The 27,071-nt window shown below is 36.5% G+C and overlaps 1 protein-coding gene across 3 annotated transcripts; it reads left to right on the top strand.

Moving 5' to 3' along the window:
• The first annotated feature begins 77 nt into the window (after nt 1–77).
• Nucleotides 78–27,071, top strand: LOC109068867 (myocardin-related transcription factor B-like). Of its 3 annotated transcripts, XM_042735342.1 has the most exons (17): nt 81–452; nt 534–602; nt 10,596–10,809; nt 16,181–16,246; nt 17,539–17,594; nt 17,861–17,936; nt 18,904–19,065; nt 19,169–19,338; nt 19,449–19,583; nt 19,674–19,924; nt 20,235–20,403; nt 20,883–21,656; nt 21,740–21,859; nt 23,260–23,427; nt 23,511–23,627; nt 25,260–25,320; nt 25,828–27,071. In XM_042735342.1, the coding sequence occupies exons 3-17, from the start codon at nt 10,674–10,676 to the stop codon at nt 26,319–26,321; spliced, it is 2,955 nt and encodes a 984-aa protein (XP_042591276.1). In that variant the 5' UTR covers nt 81–452; nt 534–602; nt 10,596–10,673; the 3' UTR covers nt 26,322–27,071. The 3 variants fall into 3 exon arrangements, with proteins under 3 accessions (XP_042591277.1, XP_042591276.1, XP_042591275.1); XM_042735341.1 differs by lacking the exon at nt 534–602; XM_042735343.1 differs by lacking the exon at nt 21,740–21,859 and having other exon boundaries at nt 78–602.

The following is a 27,071-nucleotide window of genomic DNA, read 5'->3' as shown; positions in this document are numbered from 1 at the left end:
TCACTCAGATATTGTTCCAAAACTGCAGGATGTTGTTCTTTGACTACTTTTATAATAACTCAGTGTTTCCGTACCATGAAGGTAATTGGTGACTGAGAAGTAAAAGTGAAACGAAAATCTATATTTTTGGGTTAACTGTACCTTTAATCAATCCTGCCTAAATCAGCAGTAATTTTATTCAAATTAAACACATTTTAATGAAGTTGTAACATATACAAAAAGATAGACGGAACATTGGCGCCCCACGATGGTGACTGGCCTGTAACACCTCTGTTTGCGTCACCGAGTTCAGACGAGCATCGGCCATCTTACTTCCTCAAAAAAAGAGAAAAACTTCAGTCCCAAAGAAAAACAGAATCAATCCCTGGATACATGGGTGACAACATCAAGGACAGTTATGGAGTATTAAACCAAGGGGCTACAGCAAGCTAGACACAGCTATAGGGAACAGGGTAAGAAGCGACATTATATGGCAGTAAGAGATTTAATGTGTAGCGCTGTAGTTCTCATGCTAGACTGTTTGCTGATTTGAGGATTGAGCCATTGACAATCACGGAGCATGACGGTCATGTACACTCTAAAATAAAAACAAACATGAAACTGTGAGTATTCTCGGATGAGCTTTACATTACCTGTATGTCGTGAAAAAAGGCTACTTGCATGATAACTTACTGTATTATCTGTAAACATTGAGTTTTGATGTCTGTAGATCAACACTGCTGTTTCACATGATGTTTATGCTGAGACACTGGGGTTTACATGTTGAGCCCCTCAGTGTCAGCTACTGTAGGCCGAGGAGAAGGGTCTGTTGATGATTTAAGTATCTGTATGGCAGAAAGATTAAACGCACTGGAAGTTTTTGCATCCTCTTTGTGTCTCATTGACTCTCCTGGTGAAACCGAAACTCCATGTGAATGAGTGTAAACAACCTATTAGATCTGCAGTCTTCAAACAACTCGTGAGTCATACACAGGTGTAACTTTATATGGGAAGCTCTTAGACTACACTCCTGGCATCTCCACTTCATGCCACCGCAAGTCATGAATGTCAGAAATCAAATTCTGTAGTGCCTGGTTGCAAGATTTATGCTCTGTCATGTGTTTTTGATTAGAAATGTATAGTTTGCCACAAAATCGAGATTTCACATGCTATTATTTGCTTGATCTTTCTTGGTTTCATGCAAATTTTGTTTTTACCACATTATCCACATATCTAGATTTCTTATAAATACAGAAAGCAGCATTTTTTTTATTTTTTTTTTTATTTTACCAAGTGTATCCTGTAGTCTCAGCTATTGACTACGATCCCTAAGTTTTGATTAGTTAACCAGCAGTCCTCAACCTTTTTCGGACAAAGAACCCCTAGGTGAGACATACTGCATAAAATTGAGTGTTGTCTGTTTAATAATAGTGTGTTTAGTATCATATTATTGTTACTAGGGATGCACAATATATCGGCCACCATATCGTTATCGGCCGATAAATGCTAATTTTTTCTGTTATCGGTATCGGCCCAATAAGAAAATTTGGCCGATATCTTACAGCAGATAAATAATGCATTTTATCCTTCAGAAACACTTGACCTGAGACAACTTGTTTGCATTATTTATGCATTATTTTATTTATTTGTAAGAATTTTTGTGATGAAATTTGGTAATGGGAGAGTAAAACTATTTTTAAAATGTACACTGTTCAAACTAGGCTGCTTATGTTGAAGTTTTTGGGTTGTGGCTTTTAATAATGAGACCTTTTTTTGTAATCAGGCTCTCAAAAGTACATAAAATTTTGGATATAGATTTATCGGCCAACATATCGGTTATCGGCATTCAAATAAAAAAATTATTATTGGTTATCAAAAAAAAACAAAATCATCATAAAAGCTCAACACAAATTGTTACTGTATAATTATTATACTTATTGTGTGAGAGAATGACACATTTAGCTCAGAGTTGTTATCATTAATTAAAACTATGAAAGTTTTTGAAATTAAGCTGAATTTAACATAAATATAATATGAATGTGAAGTGTATTGTAAATAACAAAGGAAAATACTACATATGGAAATCAGAAATGTTGTAAGTAACTGCAATGAATTAAGTTGACTTTAACAGGAAGTTCTAAAATAAAAACTGAAATATAAAAATAAAGCTAAATAGAAATATAAAAAAAGAAAGTAATAAAATGACAGCCGTACACAACAAACTTAAAATGAAAACTGAAAATATAAAACAAAATCTAATTCAATATATCAAGTAATGCTTTATAAATTATACTAAAATAACAGATTTTTAGCTGTACTTCAGATTATTAACTTTTTCTTTGTTTTGGGAATTTTCTTTTTTAATTTTAATTCAAAAAATATTTTTTATAACATTGGCAGACCACCCAAACTTACTTGACTTTAGGATGTACACTGGCAACTGCATTAAAATGCTAAATTGGTACATATCTTTACGCATCTGGGACATTTCATAATGGATAAATTCTTTAGTGTACATGCATGGACTTTTTATTGATTCCCCACATGAAATCATTAATGGACCATTTGTCAAAAGTTAATCTTAAAGTTTGTCATTAACCTCTCTGAGGAAGTTGAGCACAAGTGCTGGGCCGAAGTAAACTAAACATTTATCTTGTGCCAGCCCACCTTGTTTCTCTCCTTTGATGAACACATGGAAATCATTGCTTGTGCACATGAAAAGGATCAAGCATCTGGTTTTGCTTTTTAATTGGAGTTTGATATTTTCCAGAGTATTTGGTCATGGCTCATAATATGCTGTCTCAGCAGAATCAGGTTCACATCCCTGACATAAAAGCCACTTGAGACAGATTAAATGTTGGCCACTGTGAAGGAGAAGCTATTGTGCTAATAGGGTGAATGGAGAACTAGAGCTTGAGGGCACACCTTCCTAAAGGAAAACCAAGAGTGTTGTAACTTCCTTACTAGAACAATGCTTATTGCAACAGACATGAAACAAGAACTAGTTATTAAAGTCACTTTGTGGCTGATTGATGTTTGATCAGTATATTGGTTCAATTAAAATGTTTCATGAAAACCAAGAGTGTGTTGTTAACTTGTTCCTACTAGACTGTTAATGCTGTAAATATAATCCATTTGAAACAAGACAGCTGAAACTAATCGAACTAGTTAAAATCGATTATTAAATAGTCACTAATTTAGTGGCTTCGTTTGCTAAATAATTTTTATTTGCCGTAAGCGGCTCATTTCGTGCATATTTTAAAATCTGCGGTGACCATATTGTGGCAGTCATGAGCCACCGGAGGTTTTAAAACAGCAGTTTAGCATAGCCAATAGTGGCCTTTTTACCAGCTTCCCGTTCTCTGTCTGCAAACATTGTGATGGGTGAGGCAGGCGGCATGAAGTAAGCTCGGGTTAATCGGACGAAGTCTTTATTAGTCACTGAAAAATCCTGTAAAATATAATCCATTTTGAAATCAAATGTAATCCCTGAAATGAAATGTCAAGTTATACCAATGCTTAAAGCAGTTTTTAGTTTGTAATATTTGAATGGTGTTTATTAGTCTCTGAAAACCACAGTGTGCAAAGACTTTTACTTGTTGCAGATTCTGCAGTACAATGTTGTTTGCCCATGTTGTTCCAAAAGCTGATAACATTGCCAAAACTTTAAAGCTGTCTCCAGTCTTATGGCCTAACACTGAGAAGGTTAATGTTGAAGATTTGAAATGCGAAGCATTGCTCTTTTTCACACAATTTTTTGTGTGTCCAATTTTTTTTCTTTTAAATTTTACTTTAAATGTGATTCCATTCAGGTTTCATGCCATTGTTGGTTTACAATTTCACAGCAAAGCCAACAGCTTTTCCCAGGTATAAGGGTGTTTACAGGAAAAAAATAATAAAATGTTTACTAATTTTAATTCGTCTGCTGAAAGATTCCTTAATAAGCTTTGTTCGGGATGTTAAACTACTTTAGGAGCCCTGTTGCCATGGTGAAAACATTAAAAATCGAGATATGCAAGCTGGCAGAGAGTTCGACAAAGGATAACATTAACTCAAGTATGATCCCTGACTTGCAAAATTGTTAAAAAAAAAAAGTCTAAAAAAAACCCTTTGTTAATAATTTACTGTGGGGAAAAAATGGGCACAACTAAAATATAAGGTACTGATTAATCGAAAAAAAATCGATTAAAAGCAATCGTTAGTTGCAGCCCTAATCAAAGTATGAAATGAAATGTCTATTATACCAATGCTTAAAGCAGTTGGAAGAATGGTGTTTTATTAGTCCCTGAAAACTATTTAATCCCGTTGTTCCAAGCTTCTTGAACATAAATGCAAAAATATCTCATAATTTTTGTCCTTTCACTGCAACCAACATATAGGTTTGTGATGTTATCGTTTAAAAAAAAAAACATTATCAAGTATGTCCCTGACTTTGCAAAAAAAAAAAAAAAAAAAACAGGTCTTGAAATCCAAAAGCATTCACTGTATGATGAAGTCTATTAGAATGCAGTTGAAATGCCCCTATAATTCAAGTTATGAAAGCAAAAATATCACTGTATAGGTTTTTTTTTTTTTTATATTTATATGAATGAAATAATATCACACACATGCAACAATGCCGTTTTTTCTCAATATTACAGTTTAATCGCAAATGAGATTTTTAATTTTTAAGTTAATATTGAGTGTTAGTTTTTCGCCACAATGTTGTCTGTTTTTTGGATGAAAACCGGTAGGCTTGAGACTGTCCCATAGACTGGCAAATAAATAACAGTGTCAAGTTCCAGGAAAGTATGAAAAGCATCGTCAGAATACTTCATCTGCCATCAGTGATTCAACCGTAACATTATGAAGCGACGAGAATACTTTTTGTACACGAAGAAAACTAAAATAACGACTTTATTCAACAATTCCTCTTCAGCATAGCGCCATTTTGGCAATTCTGACTAGTACGCAGGCGCTGTATGCTCTTTTTTATCAGCCGCGCCACAAGGATATGTTTTTTACATGTATTTACGTTTTGGTTTGAAAGACAACAATGCATCGGCGCAGCGCGGCTGACACAGAAGAGCGTACGCCGCCTGTGTACAGCTCAGAATTGCCAAAATGGTGCTACGCTGATTTGGTGAGACACAGAGGAGAGGAATTGTTGAATAAAGTCCTTATTTTTGTTTTCTTCTTGTACAAAAAGTATTCTTGTCGCTTGATAATGTTACGGTTGAATCACTGATGGCAGATGGAGTATTCTGACAATGCTTTTCATACTTTCCTGGACCTTGACACTGTTAGTTTTTTGGCAGTCTATGGGACAGTCTCAAGCCTCCCTGTTTTCATCCAAAATATCTTAAATTGTGTTCCGAAGACAAATGAAGCTTTTACTGGTTTGGAACGACATGGGGTAAGTGATTAATGACAACATTTTCATTTTGGGATGGAGTATCCCTTTAACGTGCAAAATCTTAATGAGATTTTTTTCTCCATGTCAAACATATATGGTTGAGCAATATCTACATGTGCTTTTTGAAGCATGGAAATTTTGGTTTCGTGAACAAAAATTATGAAAGAATATTAAAAATATCTTCATTTGTGTTCTGAAGATGAATTAAAGTCTGGAACGTCGTGAGGGTGAGTAATGAAGACAGTTTTTTTATTTTAGGGTGAACTGTCCAATTAAGTAGCTACGCTTTGACCTCTCCTGACGTAAACATGAAGGCTGGTCATTTCTCAGTGAGGTGCCATTAGTTTACCTGCTTAGTTTTGAGCAAACCTCTCTAGATCTTGCTGTTTCTATAGAAAACCAACTGATTTTTTTTTCTTTTCCTTGCTCCTTCTTGAGACGTGTTGATGTTTACTCTAATTGCCTTCAATAACTTAACTGAATCGATTGTGATAGATAGTTTGGCACACACTGTTATAGTTTGAAGTGTATGTGGTTTGAGAGATGTATGGAAAATGGTTTAGCCATGAGCTCTAACAGTGAGGCATGCTAGAGACAGCAGACCACAGAAGCAGCACAGCCCCTCTGTTTTTCTTATGTAAGATACACATTATTATTGTAACTATCCTTAGAGTGTATCTCATAGATCACTGTACCACATATTTAATGTGGTGTAAGCCAGATGTGGACTGTTTAAATGTTATTCTTTGACGCGGTGGATCCACATCAGATGGCCGTCTTCAGCTTTGCTTAATGGCCTGGAATGGATGTGGTGGAGTGTTGAAGTGTTATTATTGAATATATTTTATATTTTATATCAATATTGCCATGGCAATTTCCCAAGTTTGAGGCCAGCTTATTGCTTCGTGTTGCATCACCATTGCTTGTGGCGGTGAGTGTATGCCACATTGCATGCAAATATTCACATGGTGTGACATTAAATCATATGCTTCATAAATGTGTCCTTCCATAGAATACACATTTCTAAATAATAAACAATATTTAGTATGACATTGCAAATGAAAATCAAATTAAGATACAGACAGGGAAATACTTTTACTACTAACATATTTATATATATATATATTACCTTTTAGGCTTAAATTTTAAAATATATTCTTAAACTTTTTTTTTTTCAGTGTACATACAGTAAGTTTACATTTGACCTGTCTCATTGTGAGTGATCACTAAACAGTGCACTGCTGAGAGAGCGAGAGCTCCAGCAGCTTGAGTTTATTTGTGTGGGAGGCTGCTGTATCCTAGCAACAGTGACTATGAAGGACTAATAGTGACTTCATAATACACATACAGTGTTTTGGATGTTGGCACAATGCCCTTCAAAACATATACACTTTGTGTATTGTGTTGACTACCAACCAAAAGATCTTACAGTGTAGAGAATGTTAGAAATTTCCAAATAAAGAGGACGAGTAGATGACATTTGCTGGTTAGTTATGTAAGAATTACAAATAATAACAAACTAAAACTCAAACTTTATATAAAAAATATATTAAAAGTCGCGGTGTTGAGATATAAATAATATTAAATTAAACGTTAAACTGTATGTCATATATTTTATATGAGTCACATTTAAGAACATGTCTCTGAAATGGTTTTCAGAACTGTCCTGGAGCAGCCCAGCACAGTCTCACTCATCTAACACACCCGATTTAACTCGTCAGCTTGTGTTTATTTTAGCACTTCTGTCAGTGAATACGCACCCTGCAAAACACTTAAATAAATAGCCTATAAAAGAAATAATACAGATAAATATATAATACATATAGAACTCATAATAAGTGATGCTACATTGGATGCGGCACTACATGACATGACAAATCCCCGACTCGTCCTGTTTATGAGGTACTGACACAGAGTTCAAATGTCCTCTAAAGAGACTAGGGGTGTCGCGATATACCGGTATTGACAATAACCGTGATATTCAAATAAACAATTATCGATATCGTGTTAATTTAGTGTGTGATGATATACCGCAATATTTGAAATGAACAGTTATCTTATAACACCACATGTAAATACTCCAGCTCCAGTACCTGGTTGAGCTCCCAGGGGGCAGTATTGTGCCTTAACGCTGACACCTGTCACACAAGAAGAAGACGTAATGCTCGCAGTTACTCCGAGGAGAGCCGTGTTTGTCAGAATACGTTGCCATTATTTTACTAGTCATAGAATGGGAAAAGTTATATTAAGCTGTTAACAGCGGTTTTCTGTGTTCATATATTTAAATAAAGGGTGATTATTTTAATAAGTACCGCGTTTTCTTTACTCGTCTTATTTTTGTATTTGCAATCAATACGGCCTGTGCGTAGTAACAGTTTATTTCTTTGTTCAAATCTATTAACAGTTACACGATTAAAACTGATCTTGAAAAACTGAGCGACCACATTGCTACATTAAACTCTGTAAAATGTTAAGTTGGTCGCAGTGCCATGAACGTAATGCCTCATCTGCGGTCATTCTTCAATAAGGTTCATTAGTTAACATTAGTTAATTACATTAGTTAAAATATATAAATAACATAAATGATAATGAACAATATTTCCACAACAATTTTTTTCAATCTTAGTTCATGTTAATTTCAGCATTTACTAATGCATTATTAAAATCACATGTTGTGTTTGTAAACATTAATGCACTATGGACTAACATGAACAATGAACGACTCTATTTTTATTAACATTAACAAAGATTAATAAATTGTGTAATAAATGTATTGTTCATTGTGCATTCATGTTAGCTAATACATTAATGTTTTACCATTAATATATATTCATCATAACGTTGGTGTCGCGTCGGTGTAGACACGGTTCACTGTTCCTCCGCCAAGCAAGCGGCGCATCGATTCCTCGTCTGCACTCGCTCTCTTTGAAACAGGAATCGTTTCCGCATTTCTTGTTAGTATTTTTCACAACTTTTCACAATTTACAAATTTAGTTAACAGCAGTGAGTGATTCTCTCTTTTTTAAGGAAAAGGAAAAAAAAAACTGAGTGTGTTTACATTAATACTTACCAAAACAGGTATTTTGTCATATTTTCAGTGCTCTTAAATTATTACTTGCAATTAATCATATCCAAAATAAAAGTTTTTGTTTACATAATGTGTGTACTGTGTGAATGAATATTAATATATAAACACACACAAATACACACATAAAGCATATAAAAATATTAAAAAAATATTAAATATATTTATACATAATATAAATGATACATGTAAATACATGTACATATTTTCAAATTATATATTGTATGCGTGTGTATTTATATAAACAATAAATAGCACAGTACGCACACATATTAGCTTACATAAAAACTTTTATTTTGGATGTGATTAATCGTGATTAATTGTTTGACAGCTATACATAACTTTGTGTGTTATCTGTCTCATACAACATAAAAAACACAAAAAAAGAAAACAAATCACCACAAAACAATTAATAACATAATAACAACCCTAATAACAATCAAGCATGCACCACACTACCTCATTCATTATAACTAAACTGAATTGTTTTATCACTGAGTCATTTACTATAATTTTTGATAGTACTAGTATGACACTTTTTTGCGGTTATTATGTGTGAAATGGCAAATTATGCATGTATGCAAAAAATGCTACATTTTGTTGATTTTGCATCATATTTAGTGATCAAAGAATTGCAAAAACCTGGAGGGAGTAGATGCTGCTAATGTTCTCTTTACTCAGAGGTCATATCAGGCCATGCGGTTTTCTTCCAATACTATCCGTCTCCATATCAAAACATGCTTTGGGAACTTTATTAGGTCGGTGGCCACATGTCCCACAATGTTTTACTAGATACATTTTCGAGTACATGGCCTGAGTCATTGATAACCCAGTACAAACAGCTGGAATTCGTATTTAGAAACCTGCCCTTTTTTGAAAGGCTGGATCAGATGTTACAGGCAGCTAAAATAGTCAATTTTTTGCCCCCCTTTTTTTCAGGGTGCAGGGTGGTGTGTAGAGCGGCTCACAGGTGGTTGAATGTGGAAAACCACAGGAAGAGGGAAAAAAAAAATTAATCCAGAATGTGATGTTTGATTTGTTAGGAAGTTAGGAAGCCAAATCCATCACTGGCAAAATCGAGTTTTAAGTTAAACAAAATCCATCACCATCCCCTTGTGCAGATTTTGTTTGAGATCAGTTGCTAAATTTATATGCCACTGAAATTTGTACTGTATTGTAAAATTAACAACAGAAAAATTTGCCTCTCAGTTCCCATGTGACAGGAGGTTTTGAATGGCAAGTGTTTCATGGGAATGGATGATTGTGGTTTGTGCTGATGTGGTCATAGTGTATTCTAGCATTTTACAGCACCATGGTGAGTGCTGTGTTTATGTTTTTATTGGTTTCACATCTAAACCACTGGGATGATGTTAAGTTGAGTAATGATAGGCTAGCAAACACAACGTCTATTCATTCACCGTCTGTGGAATGACTCGTTTTTATTATTTGTTAGCGCTTTGATAGATGCGCTACAGCAGAAACTGTATATGCCATAGATTCAACACATCCTCTGTGTTTTTGGTCGTTTTTCATGGCTAAAGTAATATTAAAGACCTTATACCACATCCTTGAACTATTACATCATTCCCAAACTCTCCATTTCACTTATAATTTCAAGTATTACTAAAACACAGTCTGCCTAACCTGGACCAAATTCCTTTGCTTATTGTCATGGCATTTTTCCATTTCAATTAAAGGTATGAGACAAAAGTCTTTTGAATATTTATTTTCATGCAGGAAAAGGTCTACTTTCATACAGTCATTCAGTGTTGGCTGTAAATTGCAACAAAGAGAAAACACCTTCATCAAATGCGGATGCTTTGATCTTATCCAATCATAATGCATATACAACATATATGTCTATCAAAGGTGTTTAACTACGTCCTCCAGATGAGTTTCTAAGAATTTAATGCAAATCATTTTCTAAGTAGCCAGGACATCTAAGAAACTAAAATAACATCTCTGTCTCACATTTGTCTTGCACACACATACACACAAATAGATTTCCTGTTATCTCTCAGCTCATTGAAAACTCAAGCATACTGAAGCAAACTGAGACTAAAATTTCCTCCACACTTATCTTTTGCTGTTTACTTTTTTCTTTACTTGAATCTATACCGACGTTGTCTTTTGCAGAAACTGAAGTGAGGAGCTTACTGTGACCATATCGTCTGCTGATCCCCAGCGAAACCCTTGACTCCTCACTGAGGAGACATGGAGGACCAGGGGGATGCTGGGATTGGTGGTTTGTTGGCACCCAGCCCACAGAGTGAGGCTGTAACCCATGAGATGGGCGAACTGTCCTTGCACCCCAGCCAGAGGCTGCCCCCCCTCAATGAACGCAAAAATGGTATGTCACTTGCTATGATGCTGAATAAAAATTGTTGGATTGAGTCATTTGCATAAATTAGCAATGCACAATATATCATTACCATCAGTTACTGATTACAATTGAAAACCCTAGTGAAAATAAATATAGTAAAATGTATTTGAAATACATTTATTTTATTCTAAGTATACTACATATACACTGACATATTTATGTATATAGTAAAATACCCTGTAATTCTAATTTAAAAAAAAAAACTTTAATAAATAAAGTCTGCTAAATTAGAACAACTAATTTTGTACTTAATGCTCTTTAATTGTTTGGAAGTAGTGCTAAAGTCCAACTAAAGATATACTGAAGTATACTTGATTGTGCTAAAGTGGAACTATTGCAAGTTTACTTCAGGTATACTTTAAATATCTTGCATATAAAGACTGATATTTTTCAAAGATCATACAGTCCTCATCAATAGTAATATTTAAATGCATTTTAGGCTTAATATGAAGAAATGTGCATTGTGCATGAGTTGTACATGAGTAGTGCAAGTTTAATTATCATTTTTATGTCAGTAAGTCTTGAGTGACATGTCCGTAAATATGTTAATAGATTTGAACTATATTTAGTATGAATTAAATGTATTTTAAATGTATAACTTTTTTACTTGGGTATATATTGGCTGATGTTGGATATTTCATTGCGGATAATGATTTTCACTTTTAGATTATCACTGCCATCCTCTAACCCACATATAAAGTTTAAACTCTAAATCTCTTTAAAAATCTAAATATTGTCATACCTAAATTCATTCACTTTATTGTTTTATTTATAATACATTTGTTCAGAAGTTTGGGGTCGATAGGATTTTTAAATGTTTTTAAAAGATTTCTGATGCTCATCGAGTCTACAGTAAAACCAATACTGTGAAATATTATTATTATTTAAAGAAACTGTTTTCTATTTTAGTATATTTAAAAAAAAATTAAATGTCACATAATCTTTCAGATATCATTCTAATATAATGAATTAATGCTCAAAAAAATTTTGTTCTTAATATTTTTTTGATATTCAGTTTCAGGCTTCTTTGATGACTAAAAAGTTCAAAAGAGCAGCATTTATTTAAAATATAAATCTTTTGTAAAATAATAAATGTCTTAACTGTCACTTTTGATCAATTTAATACAACCTTGCTGAATAAGAGTGTTTCTTTCCAAAAAAAAAATTTGTTTCTGTTTCTGGCCCCAAACTTTTAAACAGTAGTGTAGACAAAATAGACAATAATGTTAATATAAAAATCAGCCAGCGAAGATGTTAGTAGTTGACCTGCAGTTGAGACAAGCCTAGTTTATACTTGACACATCTGATGTGAGAAACAGCTGGTTTCTGAGACTTTGTTTAAAAAGTACAGAGTGGTACTAAGTTGTTTGTCCTTCAACAAAATCACAGACGATATATGATTTAGATGTCCCTCTTGGCTAAATGTTCACCATCAGTCAGATTTTTTTGCCCATTTTTGGTGAATTTATTGTGAGATTTCAAATTTGTCCATGTTCTGGAATGGTATTTGTTTTCCCGGTTGTAATCACAGCCTGCATAAATTCAGCTATTTAATTTTGGCTCTCTCTTTTCGCTGATTAGTTTAGCCTTTATTTCCAGTTGATTAAATAACGTTTTATTTCTGTATGCGCTGAAAAAGAGAAGCCCTTTTTCATTCGCTCTTGACACACAGAAGCAGCCTCCACAATCCTGACATTTCTTTGCCTCGTAGTTTGGTTGCAGTCTTTTGATTGACATGTGAAAGGTCACAGTACAGCGCTGTCTGCATGAGGTGGCTCACAGCTCTGTGAGGGCTGCTCCTCTAGGTCTCTAGCTATGCTGAGGTCACACCGTCACAGCGAGTGGAAATGTAAACGACTTTGGCAGAGCATGGCCCGTGTCAGTTACTCATCCTCTGGCTGTCTGTCAAACAAGATGTTTACTGTGTTATTTCAACTGAGAGCTATTTTATGCTTTTTTGCTGCTCAGATCTAAAAAATGAAGCATCCATGCTGCACTCGTCCATACAGAGAACGTTCATCGCTCTTCTAAACTATAAAAAGGAGCACTTTTTAATGATCTAGAATTGAACTTCCAGTGGCAGGGAGGGGTTAATAATGGTTGGTCTGGTCTTTCTGCTCCCTCCTCTCCATCTGCTGGTGGAGCAGAGATGTTGTCTTCTCTGAGGGAGTCCCAGTTTCACTGGAGCTGCTAACAGTGAATGGAGAGCCCTGAAGAACGTGGTCCTTGTGCTTTTTTCACAAAGCTCTGGTGCTGTCAGGAGCCCACTTTAAGGTACTCTGAACGTGAGGCAGGACGGGCAGACGGCATGGCCTGCTTAGGACTGGAGACTCACAGCATCTGCAGAGGAAACTTCATACCAGGTTCTGCAGCTTGCTGCTCGGCTCTGAGAGGTGGATATCATTCTATCACTGAGCGTATATAGGTTTAGATTATTTTGAATAGATTTTACTGGCTGCCTCAAGCTTTGTTTGCCAGGCTTCGGTTTAATGGAAATTTGCATGACAGCATTTGAAAAAAGAAAGCTACTATTGATTGGCTTTTCATGAGAGAGCTATGTGCATTACTCTGCGGATAATCAAGGTAATCTGCTGCAAATGGTTGAGATTGTCCATTAGATGCACAACAGGAAGTTCAGTGATTGTTTAAGATAATAGCATTTCCATCAAAACAAAAGGCACGGCTTAGATTGGCATGAAATTGTTGCATAAAGATGCTTGTTTTCAAAATTGGCTAGTTAGTTAATAGGTCTTAATGAAGTCACTTATAATCTGGCTGGGTTCAGTTTCATCTGAGTTTGACTGGATGCATTTCATAGAGATTGTTTATAGAAGATGTGTTGCTGAATGGATCAGAATGCAAAAACTTGAGAGATAAGTAAAAACTTTACTTGAGATGCTCAAAACACAGCATGTGATGCTACAGCCAAAGATGTCCGTCTGAATGTCTGTGGATTTGCAAACAGGTAAAGAACAGCTCACTGATTAGTCACACTAAAGGCATCAAAGTCAGTATTATTATTTTTATTATAACTATTTAAATTATGTTACACTTTTGTTTAAAAGGTTGGGGTCTGTAAGATTTTTTTAATGTGGTTGAAAGTCTCTTATGCTTGACCAGCCTGCTTTTATTTGATCAAAAATATTTGCAAATTTGAAATAACTGCTTTCTATATATATATATATATATATATATATATAATAAAATATAATTTATTCCAAAGCTACATTTTCAAAGAATTTTTTTTATTATTATCATTGAAAACAGTATAAAATATATATTTTTCTGAAACTGATGCATTTATTTTTCTTTTTTTTTTTTATAGAAAGTAAAAAAAAAAAAAAAAAAAAAAAAAAAAAAACCATTTTTCTTTTTATACTTTTGGGTCAAATTAAGAAAAAATCTTAAAGTCTTACTGACCCCAAACTTTTGAATTGCAGTATGTGTAACAATAATATAATTATATTATATGAACTGTTATCATATAATTCTCTGATCCTCACAGCTATTTTGAAGCCACTAGTTCAGCATGTTTGCCATGTTTGAGCAGACTCTGATCGTCAAAAAAAAAAAAACTTTGAAAGGATGTGAAAGAGTGTTGAGATATATCATCTTGATAGAAACCAACATGATGGAAATTGCTTTACTCATCATGTGGAATAACCCAACCTAAAAAGCTGCAATGCTATGTTGTGCAATCAAGGAGACCCAAACGATTTTTTTCTTCTGTGCCCCAAGTAAAAAATTAACCTGATTAGGATCAAGGTCAATGTTGAGTCATGTGTAGTCAGGGCACCAGGAATGCATCTGTTATACTGTAGCAGAGGCCCCAGTATTATCTCCTTCATGGTGCATTCATTCCTCTCAGAGCTGAAGTATGTCCTTTTTGTATTGTAAAATACTTTCTAGGGCTGCACGATTATGACAAAAATCATAATATTCGATTATTCCCTTGAAATTGCGATTATTAATTACGATTATCACAATTTACATTGAATGATGTTTATACCATTGTTTGATGCAACTGCATGCCGTATTTTTATATGAAAATAAACAAGCTGAAAACACTCTAACCGAAGAACTTTTAGTGCTTTTCTATAGTATTAAGCCTCTAATGTCAACTATACATCGGATTGGTTTTAAATTTAAATTGCAAAAAAGTAAAAGTATGAATGGTATTATAGTGTTGTATTAAAACTAAAATTTAAACAATGGAATAAATGTTAAGATAACATGTAGAAAGAAAAAAAAGCATCTTAAACACACAGAATAACACAAGTGGACTTTGAATGATTAATTGCCGCTTTGAACGATTATGTAATTGTGGCATTCATAATTGTAATCGTGATTAGAAATTCGATTCATTGTGCAGCCCTAATACTTTCCCAGTTTTTCGTAAGTATTTATAATTATCAGTAGTAACTGTTAATACAGTTCTCTTCAGTGCCACAAGTGGTGCAGAAATTGCACACTTCAGCTTTAGTGCACAGATTCATAGTGAAAACAATAAAATGCCAATCATGTTCCCTCAGCACCCTCCAAAGTTTCGTTTGCTCAACCTCAGCTGACCTTGTTAACAGTAAACTGACTCAGTTTTTAGTCAGATTAAACCTTTCTGTTCCTGCATTTAAGCATGTAGAACATCATTGCATTTGACACTGGCAGACTGACAGTACATGTTTTATTAATATGCATAAAATGTATGTGGATGATGTTGTTAGTCACATGTTGAGCATTAACAACAAACTTCTTTAATAATCACCTCATGCAGATATTGGCATGTGTGACATGCAGCTGTGTGTTGAACTTGCCTTCATAGATTTATAAATTCCCAGCTAATAGAGCTCATGATTCTTGATAAAGTCAGACGTTATCATGTTGTCTTTCTGACCAATTTGAGCTGTTTTTATAATCAGCCAAGTAAATCCGGGAGGCTCAGCCAAGAGGGCAAAGAAAAATGTCTTAAGAATTTTCTCAGGAAGTCTTCCAAACAGCACACTTCAAAAGGGTCGCTCAAGAGCCTGTTGTTTGTGTAGCAGGAAGAAGGTCTAGGTTTTTTTTTTTTTTTTTTTTTTTTGAATGGTGGCTCTTATGTAATTCTAGAGAGGAAATGTGTGTGATTTCGGTTGTGCTAAAGGTTAGATTTCCTTTTGTTGCGTGTGTGTGTGTGTGTAGGTGTGTTAATCAGGTGGAAAAGTTGTGTGTGTGTACAAGAACGTAACACTGCTCTGTAGGTGTGTTAATCAGGTGGAAAAGTTCCATTCTGTGTGTAGTGTTGACAAGCCTGATCTAGAGGTTGGGTCAAGAACGTAACACTGCTCTTGCTTCTCTCCACCAGTTCTCCAGCTGAGGCTACAGCAGAGACGCACCCGCGAGCAGCTCGTTGATCAGGGCATCATGCCACGTGAGTACAGCCCCTGCCATCTAATACTGCTGTGTGCACCAGCATATGAACGTGAGGATGATTCATATTTACTTCTGTATGAAAACTGCTAATATTAACTAAATATGTTAAAATGTTTTAGTTATGAAATGGCATTTTGTGACCCATTTTTCCTTCATAATCTAAAAAAAAAAAAGTATGTTTTTTTTTTATTTAATTTTTTTATCCATCATGAATTAATTGGATTGTGAAAAGTGGATTGGTTAAAAAGTAAGAAAGACTTAAAAAAACAAGTTCCAAATCTTTTTTTACATTTTGAATAACTAACCAATAAATCATACAAAAAAGAATAGGCTGCAGTAAATGTCATGTTGACTTTACAGGGCTTTATTCGCATATCTAACTTATATTTAAGGAAAAATAATTGTTCTGTTGTAAATGTGAAAAATTATGTTGCGAGATTTAAAAATCCCAATCACATTTTGCACTACCATTCAAAACTGTTCCATCACAGGAATAAATGTTAAAATAAAAATATATTTAAATAGAACCTTTAAAATAAAACCATTTTGAATTCTAATCATTTTCACATTATTATTGTTTTAACTGTGTATTTCTTTTAATCAAAAAAATTAAACTTGGTGAACATAAGAAACTTTTCCCCAAAAAAACGTTGGTAGTGGTAGTGTAACATTCTTTGTGTTCCACATTACATCTAAATTTTTGATGTCATGTAAACCTTCCTTTTTTATGGTGCGTTTAAGAAATCAGTTGGTGCTGTGGTTTCTGTACCACATCTGCTTTTGAATCAGTTGTTTATTCTCACTCTTCAGCATAGTTCACAACCAGGCATAGGTGACCAATGCACATGGTATTTTTTTACCAAAAGCTCACCTCTCGCCTCACCACCGCTCATTCTGTTATTGCTCATAACCACTTTTCCGTTCAACCAAGTCACCGAGCAGTGTGTGAGATCTCTCATACTTACATAAAGGTACATTTTTTTTCCTCTGGCCATGTCTGAGCTGATTGATGGGATTACACTGCATGCTGTCTCATAGCTCAGTGTAATATCAGGCATAGATTCTGCTGGGATTAAAAGGTAGCTGTCTGGTCCTGAAGGGCACCGTGTAGTCTGTCTGCTATTCTCTGTGTGCGCCCACCATCTCTGCTCTGAGTAATATGTGAGACCAAGCGCTACAGCATTTAGAAAGACTGCAGGAGATGAAAGAGCCGTGTGTGTTTGAAGTGTGGGTGATGGCCTTGTGTCCTCATGAGACTGATGCTCTGCTTGTGTGTGTGTGACTTTACAGCCCTGAAGAGCCCTGCAGCGTTCCATGAACAGATTCGCAGCCTTGAGAGAGCCAGGGTAAGAGCAGGGCACCAAGCCCCAGACCTCCTGCACTTTCCTCAGCCATCTGGGCTCTCTGTTCCTCCCTGAAACCTCTTCAGGGTTGCCCAGCTCTCTGTAATGGGACACATGTGAACCTCTCAGTTGATTTAATAGCTTAAGCCTTCTGTAAATGTGTTTGTTATTTGCAAAGCACAGCGGAGATCATTATAATGGTTACTTTCTGATCCCTGAATTACAGAGGGATTTCGTTTTCTGAAACTCTGTATCCTTTCTCTCTGTAGACTGAAAATTTCCTAAAGCACAAAATACGCAGCCGTCCAGAAAGGGCCGAGTTGGTCCGAATGCACATCTTACAAGGTAATCCTCCATTCATGATACATGTAATGCTGGGAAAAGTTTTTTTGAATCTACTGTGTTTTTAAACAAAGCTGTAGCTGTAGCTCTCAAATCTTGTTAATAGAGATGGGCATCAATACAGATTTCTCTGATTTGATTCCAAATCCAAGTCTATTTATTCAGTTTGATTTTGAGTTCATTCTGAATCATTTGGGAGTAATTTCTGATCCATTTTACTTTATATTTTCTCTCTGTTAACACGCGAGAGCCATTTGTTTGAATGTAAGGACAATTTAGACACAACTTTCCAAAAAATGGAACCCCGTTCCAAACCCATAAAACATTTGTTTACCTTCAAAACAGCAATGAAGATATTTTTTAATGAAGCCTGACAGATTTCTGTCCATCCATTGACCATCCAAGTCCATTCCACCAAAACTTCACATCAGATGATCAGAAAAAATCAGAGACCATAAAAGTAATCCATATAAAATGTGCAGATTATTCCGTCTCCTGAAAAGATATGATCACTTTTACACGATGAACAAATTTAATTTAGGCTTTTATTCACATATAAACATTGATCAACGCACATATACATAAAGTACAACAAATGGAATGAATGGAAGCTCAACCATACTAGTCAGGTATATATGTTGTCTAAATAACTATTGGTTTAGCGTATAAATCAAGTATGGTTGAACATATGTCAAACATATCTGATATGCAATATATGCTGATGTATGTACGATGATCAATGTTTATATCTGAATAGTTTTACCAAACTATGCTATCAAGTTAGTTCAGCAGAAACTTAAAGCAGTGGCAGCTTAACCAGTCAGCATAACTGTTCTAAAGAGTCATCCAGATGCTGTACTTGTGCACTATTTACTTCTGTGATTGAGTTGACCTCTGTGTGATTGTTGTGGTGGTTCAGTAGGAGTGTGGGTTGAAATGATTGATGTTTTGGTTTTTGGTGGGTTGGCAGAGACAGTGGCGGAGCCTTCTCTGCAAGCCACTCAGCTGAAATTGAAGAGAGCTCGATTGGCTGATGACCTGAATGAGAAGATCGCTCAACGCCCCGGCCCCATGGAGCTTGTGGAGAAGAACATCCTGCCTGTGGACTCCAGTGTCAAGGAGGCCATCATTGGTGAAAATGCAAACTATATTTATGTATTAAACTGGGGTAAATATGAACATGGCACATAAATTGAATGAAGTATGATACATTATCCTATGTTTTAATTGGGTAGATGGTCAGATGCAGTACCCTAGAACTCTAGAGGAACCAGCTGATGAGGACAGTGGAGATGCGTTTTCACCTGAGCAGCCAGCTAGTCATGAGTCCCAGGGTTCTGCAGCCTCACCTGGGGAGGTCCGGGCCATTGAAGAGTCCTCACCATTGCCTAATAACTTCTTACAGGTATTCTTGCCACCTCCTTTTAACTTCAGAGCTCATGGTGCAAAAAAATTGAATATAGAAATTGAATTTTTGCAGAACACCTGAGATTCATCATGTATTGTTTTTCAAAGCACTTTCCTGCAGTGACCACCACAACAGATTTCCTCAAGCCTTTTTCCACCAATGAGCATTCAGTTAGCCCTCCAGCACCCATGCCACAGCTAGTCACCATGGCCCCTGTGAAGTCTGGGCACACCCTTGTAAAGGTCAGTAAAGAACTGAAGAAACAACAAAAATTTATGAAATTCCCTTGATTAGATGTAATGCATAATGGGAAATCTCTGTTCAATTTACAGCAAAGTCAGCCTAAGTTCACTGCGGACAAGAGCCGCAGTAAGAAGAGTAAGGAGGCCAAGCCACGTGTGAAAAAGTTAAAATATCATCAATACATTCCCCCAGACCAGAAACAAGAACCCGACCAAGCCCCGATGGACTCCTCATATGCTCGTTTACTACAACAACAGCAGCTATTTTTGCAGCTACAGATCCTGAGCCAACAGCAACAGCAGCATTACAACTACCAGACCATCCTTCCTGCACCTCTCAAGTAAGCAAGGAGATCCGGTTCTGTGTATTTGTTATCTGTGTATCTGTGCATAATGCTATTATTGTTGCCGGTGGCCATCAGGACCATTACCTATTTTCCGATAACAAATCCTGTTTAGTGATTTTCATTAATGGCAGGAAGTCGAAGAGGTTATTGCTTCCTTTTCCATCTCTTGTGCAAGATTTATTTTAGCTGCCGTTGTATTCTGCCTCTGCATTGTTCGATGATGTTTATTTGTTGAGAATTGTTCCTTCTGTGATGTTAAGTGTTGTTTCTTCCCTTTATTCCCATCTGCTTCTCTGCTCACCAGGCATGTGATGGAAGGCCAAAACAGCAGTGCCACAGTGGCTATCAACAGCACCAACAGCCTTCCTGCCTCTATTGTGGTGTCTCTACCAACAGCAACACCTGTGCGGCCCAACAGCACCCTTTCCAACCGCAAGGCAGGTATACTACCTGCCAACCTGGAGGAGATGAAGGTACCGACAGATTTTTTTTCACAGAAAATTTCATTTCATAATTGAAAGAAATTTCTTATATTCGTCAAGGCTGGATTTATATAAAAAGACATTGTTACACAATAAATTACGTTTTCCATTGTTATTTATTCCTGTGATGGCAAAGCTGAATTTTTAGCAGTCATTACTCCAGTCTTCAAGGCCATATGATCCTTCAGAAAATATATTGTAATATAATATGATTCAACGTTCACAAAAAGTTTTTTATTATTATCAGTGTTGAAAACAGATAACAGCTTAATACTTTTGTACAAATCATGATAACATTTATTTCAGGATTCTTTGATAAATAGAATGTTAGAATATAAGCATACTGTAGATCCAGATGATTTGTAGCTATTTTTATGGTGATATATGTGGTAACCCAAAAATCACTTTATTTTCTCTATGGAGCTAATATTCATAGAGTAATTTTACTAATGATGGGTTTATTTTGGCAGGTGGCAGAGCTGAAAATTGAGTTAAAATTACGTGGTCTTCCAGTGTCTGGAACAAAAACAGACCTAATTGAACGGCTTAAGCCTTTTCAAGAAAACAATGCCTCGACTGCACCCAACAACTGCACAGGACCTAAGATACAGCCCTGCAGCACACCTATGGAGGTGTCCAGCACCACTACAACCCTATCCCCCATCCAACAGCCCTCTGAAAATGTAAGCTCCACTCCACCTGTGTCTCCTGGTTCTTCAGAGGTTCACAGCAAAGAGGGACAGGCAGAGGGCCAAAACCACAGTTTAGTAATGGCAGCTCCAGTTCCCAAAGAACAGGACCAGAGACTACACGAAAAAGAGCGACAAATTGAGGAACTGCTGCGTAAACTGGAGCAGGAGCAGAAACTTGTGGAAGAACTGAAGATGCAGCTAGAGGTGGAAAAAAGGAGTGGACAGGTTGTTCTACCTGCAGAAGATAATAAAATTTCCAGTCCAGCCACTATGTTGGCGTCTGTCAAAACAGAAAACACTGTCCCTCCTAACTACACACTGAGTCCACACACTATGCCAACGCTATTGAAGCTTGAGGAGGCCCATCCCAACCAGGTGACAGCTACTCCAATCCATCAGTTCATTATCAGCCACCAAGGAGTCCCACAGGTCATAGAACAGCCCCAGACTCTGCTAACCACTCCGCATGGGGGCACTCAGATCCTTCTTCCAGTGCCCCTAGCAAATAATACCACTACCATCCAGCTGCCCAACACTAATGTCAAACTACAGGTAACACAAAAATTGTGTATATATGTGTTAGGTGCAGTAAATACTTGTCAATACTTAAATTTAATCTTGATGTCTTTTTGTAGCCAGTTTTGCAGGCTGTCTCTCCATCAGTGTCAGGTTTAATTCAGACCCCACAAATACAGCCCACCAAAGCAGAGAGTCCTACATCACAACAGCTGCTCAGTCACAACCATATAGTTCAGGTCAGTCTTATAACCAAATACAAATATTTTGCCATATACTATATAATTTAACAAATATAATAGCATAAATATTATGTAATAGAATATATATGTTTTATATAATATTTAATAATGTATTGATAATACTAAGAATTGGTCCTTCAACACCAAATCAGCATGTTAGAATGATTTCTGAAGACTGGAGAAATGGCTTCTGAAAATATAGCTTTGTCATTTTAGGAATAAATTACATTTTAAAATATATTTGTAGGCACAGCCCTAATTAAAGGGTTAGTTCACCCAAAAATGAAAATTAGCCTGTGATGTTCTCACCCTCGAGGCATCCTAGGTGTATATGACTTTCTTCTTTCAGATGAATCCAGATGGAGTTATATTAAAAATTGTCCTGGCCCCTCCAAACCTCACAATGGGGGTAAGCGTGTGCTTTTTGTCAACAGTCCAGAAGACGTGAAATAAAGTGCGCGTATCCGTAATAAAACATGCCTCACACAGCTTTGGGGGTGAATGAAGTCCTCCTGTAGTGAATTCAGTATTGTGAGAGAAGTTGCAATGGACCTTTTTCACATTTTCAGGTTTTTACAGCAGCGGAAGCCATCATAGTCGGGTTTACTTGAGCAGTGAATGAGAGTACCACAAATATATATTTTGCATTCCCATTTTAAAAATACAAATAACGCATCATCACAGTCTTGTGAAAAGGGTGCATTACCTTTTTTTTTTTTTTTCAGTGGCGGAAACGGTCTTCCATAGATATATTTTCAAAATGAGTATGTTCAGCATAAAATATTTTGGAAATATAGATAAATCAATTTGTCTAACTGCTTACTATAAAAAATTTATCAGACAAAGTTGTAATTGATGTTGTTCTCAAGATGACCAAACGTCAGACGCATATCACTTTTATCCACACTACAGAGTTTTTTTTTTACAGAGTATTCAATGACTGTGGAATCTGAGTAAGAACAGGATGAGTGCCAGCAGGAGCAATTGGAACAAGTGAACATAATCTGTGAGCTCTGGGATCATCTAGTTTTGTCTGTCCAGCAGAGTCATTTATCAATGAGATGGATGTTAGCTGCTGGTCTCATTTCTTTCTAGGCTTTCACTCGACTGTAATTGGCCTGTCTTGGCAGCAGGGCACCATGCTAAGGTTTCCCAGCTAGATGGCCATTACTTTGGCATAGTGAACGAGCCTGGCCTGAGTCCTGGATGACTTGTGTAACTAGAGCTCATTGGTTGTGATGAGCTGATAACATTTTCATCGACGGCCGTGCCTGGTGGACCCTTGCCAGCATGACCTGAAAAGACTTGCAAAATACCAAGCAGAAAGATCATAACACAAACACAAATGCTCTCTATGATACAAATGCTCATGGCCTATTGGTTTACTCTTCACACAGACCCAGCCTCTGGGCACCACTGAGAGGTCAGGTTTCCAGCACAGTACCATTGAGAACCCAGCAGGCCTGGAGATACCTCATTGCTTTCTCAGCAGCTCCCCAGATAACAGGATCTCACCTCAGACGTCCCCCATCCCATCAACACTTATCAATGGGCCACTAAACAAAGTAGAACATCCTACACTTATTCAGAGGTTTTTAGTGTTGAGTTCTGTTTTGAGTTGAGTGCTCACTGAGTTTTTTATCTCCAGACATCCTTCATCCAACAGTCCCCAGTTTTCAACCAGACACCCAAGAACAGAGAACCGCCCCGCTATGAGGAGGCCGTCAAACAGACCCGCAGCCTACAGAATGCTGCCGTCTCAGAGGTGATGACTTTTTGTTTCCTATATATCTATTCATGCTGGTACATGCTCGTAGCGGGTTGTTTCAGAAGTTGACAATTTTTACCTCACCCAAAAATGTACTTCCAATGTTTTTCCAATCCCTTTCTTTCTTCTGTGAAACACAAAATGAGATCTTAAGCAATGAGCCTCTTTTTATCATGGAATGGGGATGGTGATATATACTACCAATCTCCAAAACAGAAAAAGAAATGCACCAATTATGTGCAGTATTCCATGTGACTCATGCACAGTAGGTCAGTCCATCTCAAATGGTTGCTTGACTATTTTTAACCCTTTCACACAATATGCTTAAAATATTCCAACAATTAAGATTGCAACGCATAGCATCAGAGTCTGACAGATTTACAAAAGGTAAATTCATCCAGTTCTCTTGAAGGACATGAAAGTAAGTGGCCAGTGAACTGGGAGAAGAATAAACATTAGTTATCTACACAATTACATAATTAAAATGTGTCAAATTACAGCAAATGATAATGAATTATGTTTAGGGTTTTTTTAGTACTTATGTGTATTTTAATGTCTGAAACATAAAATAAACAGTTGATAATAGGACAAGTGCTAAGCAAGTTTCTGATAGTCAAAGTGCCGAAGCTTATTTGAATTTGGCAGTTTATCACAGTGTGCTGGATGTAATAATCATTTAACATTTAACATATTCTTGTTCCTTACACTTTGAATTTTGCTCAGAGTTCCACTTTTAAAATCAGTTTACATTAGAAAAGGGTTTGATTCTCAGTCCTAAACCTTCTTCAGGGGGTACCGATGTAAGTATAATGTGCGTGCAGAACAATTCAAGTTTGAGACTTATCTTTTGTGTGTGTGTGTGGGTGTGTGTGTGTGTGTGTGTGTGTGTGTGTCTGTGGAGGTAAGAATTTGCTTAAAATACCACAGAATTCATTTTAAAAAATACCACTAATTTTCATGTTGGTTTATCTCTGGGACTGGATATAAAGTTATCTAGGCCACAGAAATGGCTGGTGGAGTTAAACTAATAAGAAAAAAAACAATGCTTTTTTTTTTTTGGTCTCAGTGTTTTGCAGTACTAGTACATAAAGGTAACCACTCAAATCTTAGGAAACATAAATAGACCACTTAAGATGGACAGACCTTATATTCCAAATCCTCTGATGCCATATGATGACTGAAATTTAAGTTATTACATACTACATAGTACATACTTATCAGACAAAAATATCTATCCTGGTCTCATAGTATTATCCCCAATTCCCCCATGAAAAAGAAAAATGAAATACTTGATAGTTCAATATCAGTCAGTATCAATATTTCAATATACAATAAATGCACTCCGACACCTGTCACAAAAAAGTCAGTCTACAATATCACTATTTTATTGTATGACATTTTTTGTTTTCTCCAAAGAATTCGTTTTTTTTTTTTTAAGGTGCTATGTAAATACTTTTTATCTCATGAGAACTGTCTCTTTGTAGTCCTTGTCTATTGTTTAATGCTGTGATGACTGTAGTTATTTTAGTTACAGTTTAGTTGACTGTAATTATTGCTCCTTCTCATTCGCCTTTTCTTCAGTGCTGTCCTTGAACTGAAGAGTCATTTTTATATTTTGTCGGTTTGCAGATTCCCACAGCAATGAGTCAACAGATGGATGATCTCTTTGACATTTTAATAGAAAGTGGAGGTGAGTTTGTCATTTTGTTGCAGAATACAATAGATCACATTCATTTTCAACTCAAACTATAAATCCAAATACAGATGATTTTTTTTCTCACTTGATGATCGTGAGTGTCTGTGTGGCGGCTGAGAATGTCAAGCTCATCCTGGCTACATTTCCCAGAATCCCCTTTTCCAGTGCTGACTGCGATAACAGCCTGGCATCTGCTCCATTCAGTGGCATACACTACCGTTCAAAAGTTTACCATCAGTAAGATTTTCTTTTTACTGTTGCTCGTGTTTCTTGAACTTGGTGTTCGAGAAACGTGAATAACAGTATTAATTTCTTAATAAGCATATTGGAATGATCACTGAAGGATCATGTGAGACTGAAGACTGGAGTAAAAGACTCCAAAAAAGTCTTAACCCTAAACTTTTGAACTTTTTGTGTATATTGTGGAGAAGATCTATTTAACTTTTTTTTTCTTTTTTTTTCCTTTTAATTTCTTGTGCCACCCCTTATTATTTTCTGCAGAGATCACTCCCTTTAGTCAACAGGAGCCATCTGTGCCTAAGTTGATGCCTGTCACAGTCAGCATCACCACCCTGCCTATCAGCACCGTCCTGTCCCGTCCACCCGCCCAGGTGCAGATGGCACCCCCGCCGGCGCTCATGGTGGAGCCCATGCCCAGCCTGGCCTCCCTGGACTCTGACAACCAGTTGGAGGCTCTGCTAGAGGGCACGCTGGTTAGGGACACAGAGCCGGAGAAGAGAACTTTCGGCCTGCTGGAGGAGCTTCAAAACCAGATACTGGAGCAGCCAAACTCCCCAATGGACACTTCAGAGCTGGGTTTCACCAACCTGCCTGCACCTTCCTCCTCCGCCCTGTCCTTTAGTCTCCAAGACACTGGCCTGGACAACATGGAGTGGCTGGACATCACTATGCCTGGGCCTATCGGCGGACTCAATCCATTGGGCATCACCTCTGAATTCCTGGATGCTCATGATCTGCAGCTGCACTGGGACTGACAGGTCATCTGTTCAACAAGCTGTCTGTCTATGGGGGAAGTAGGGATCGGCTGTGTGGAGGCGGTTCACGTCTGGCAGCTTTATGTGACTAGACTTCACTTATGCTGGTTCTAATCACCATCTGTTCTCATTCAACTTTTGATCAGAAAAGACACAAGAGCCTTGTGGGTAATGCTGGCTAGGGCTCTCTTTGCTGTGCTTTTCTGAGAGGGAGCTGCAGATTGAATTCTGCTGTATTGCTATTTTTTTATTTTTTTTATTCATGTGTCATTGACATCAGATTGGTTGCTATAAATATCCTCACAGCGAGTTTTAAGGAAGAGTAAGCTGTTGGTTCCAAATGATGTGGCATCACAGTAGAGTTCACTTTGTTCGCACAAAATTGAGCCATTAGCGCTCCGGTCCGTGATCATGAGTGTCTGTGTGGAGGGTGAGAATGTCAGACTCAACCTGGCAGTCAGCCCTTTTTCAGCACTGACTGCAGTAACAGCCTGGTGTCTGCAAATACACTACCACTCAAAAGTTTGGGGACAGTAAGATTTTTTACAACAGAAATTGAGCGTTATTTAGCAAAGATTGAATTATTTGATCAAAAGTGACATATATAATGTCACTTCTATTTATCCTAAAATATAAATAATATGAAAAATAAAATAAAAATCTGAATTTCCATAAAAAATATTAAGCAGCACATTTCTGAAGGATCATGTGATACTGAAGACTGGAGTGATGGCGGCTGAAATTCAGCTT

This window comes from Cyprinus carpio, chromosome B12 (assembly GCF_018340385.1).
Source record: "Cyprinus carpio isolate SPL01 chromosome B12, ASM1834038v1, whole genome shotgun sequence".
NCBI classification, from domain to species: domain Eukaryota; kingdom Metazoa; phylum Chordata; class Actinopteri; order Cypriniformes; family Cyprinidae; genus Cyprinus; species Cyprinus carpio.
The sequence above is the reverse complement of the archived record's forward strand: the minus strand, read 5'-3'. Positions and strand labels throughout refer to the sequence as shown.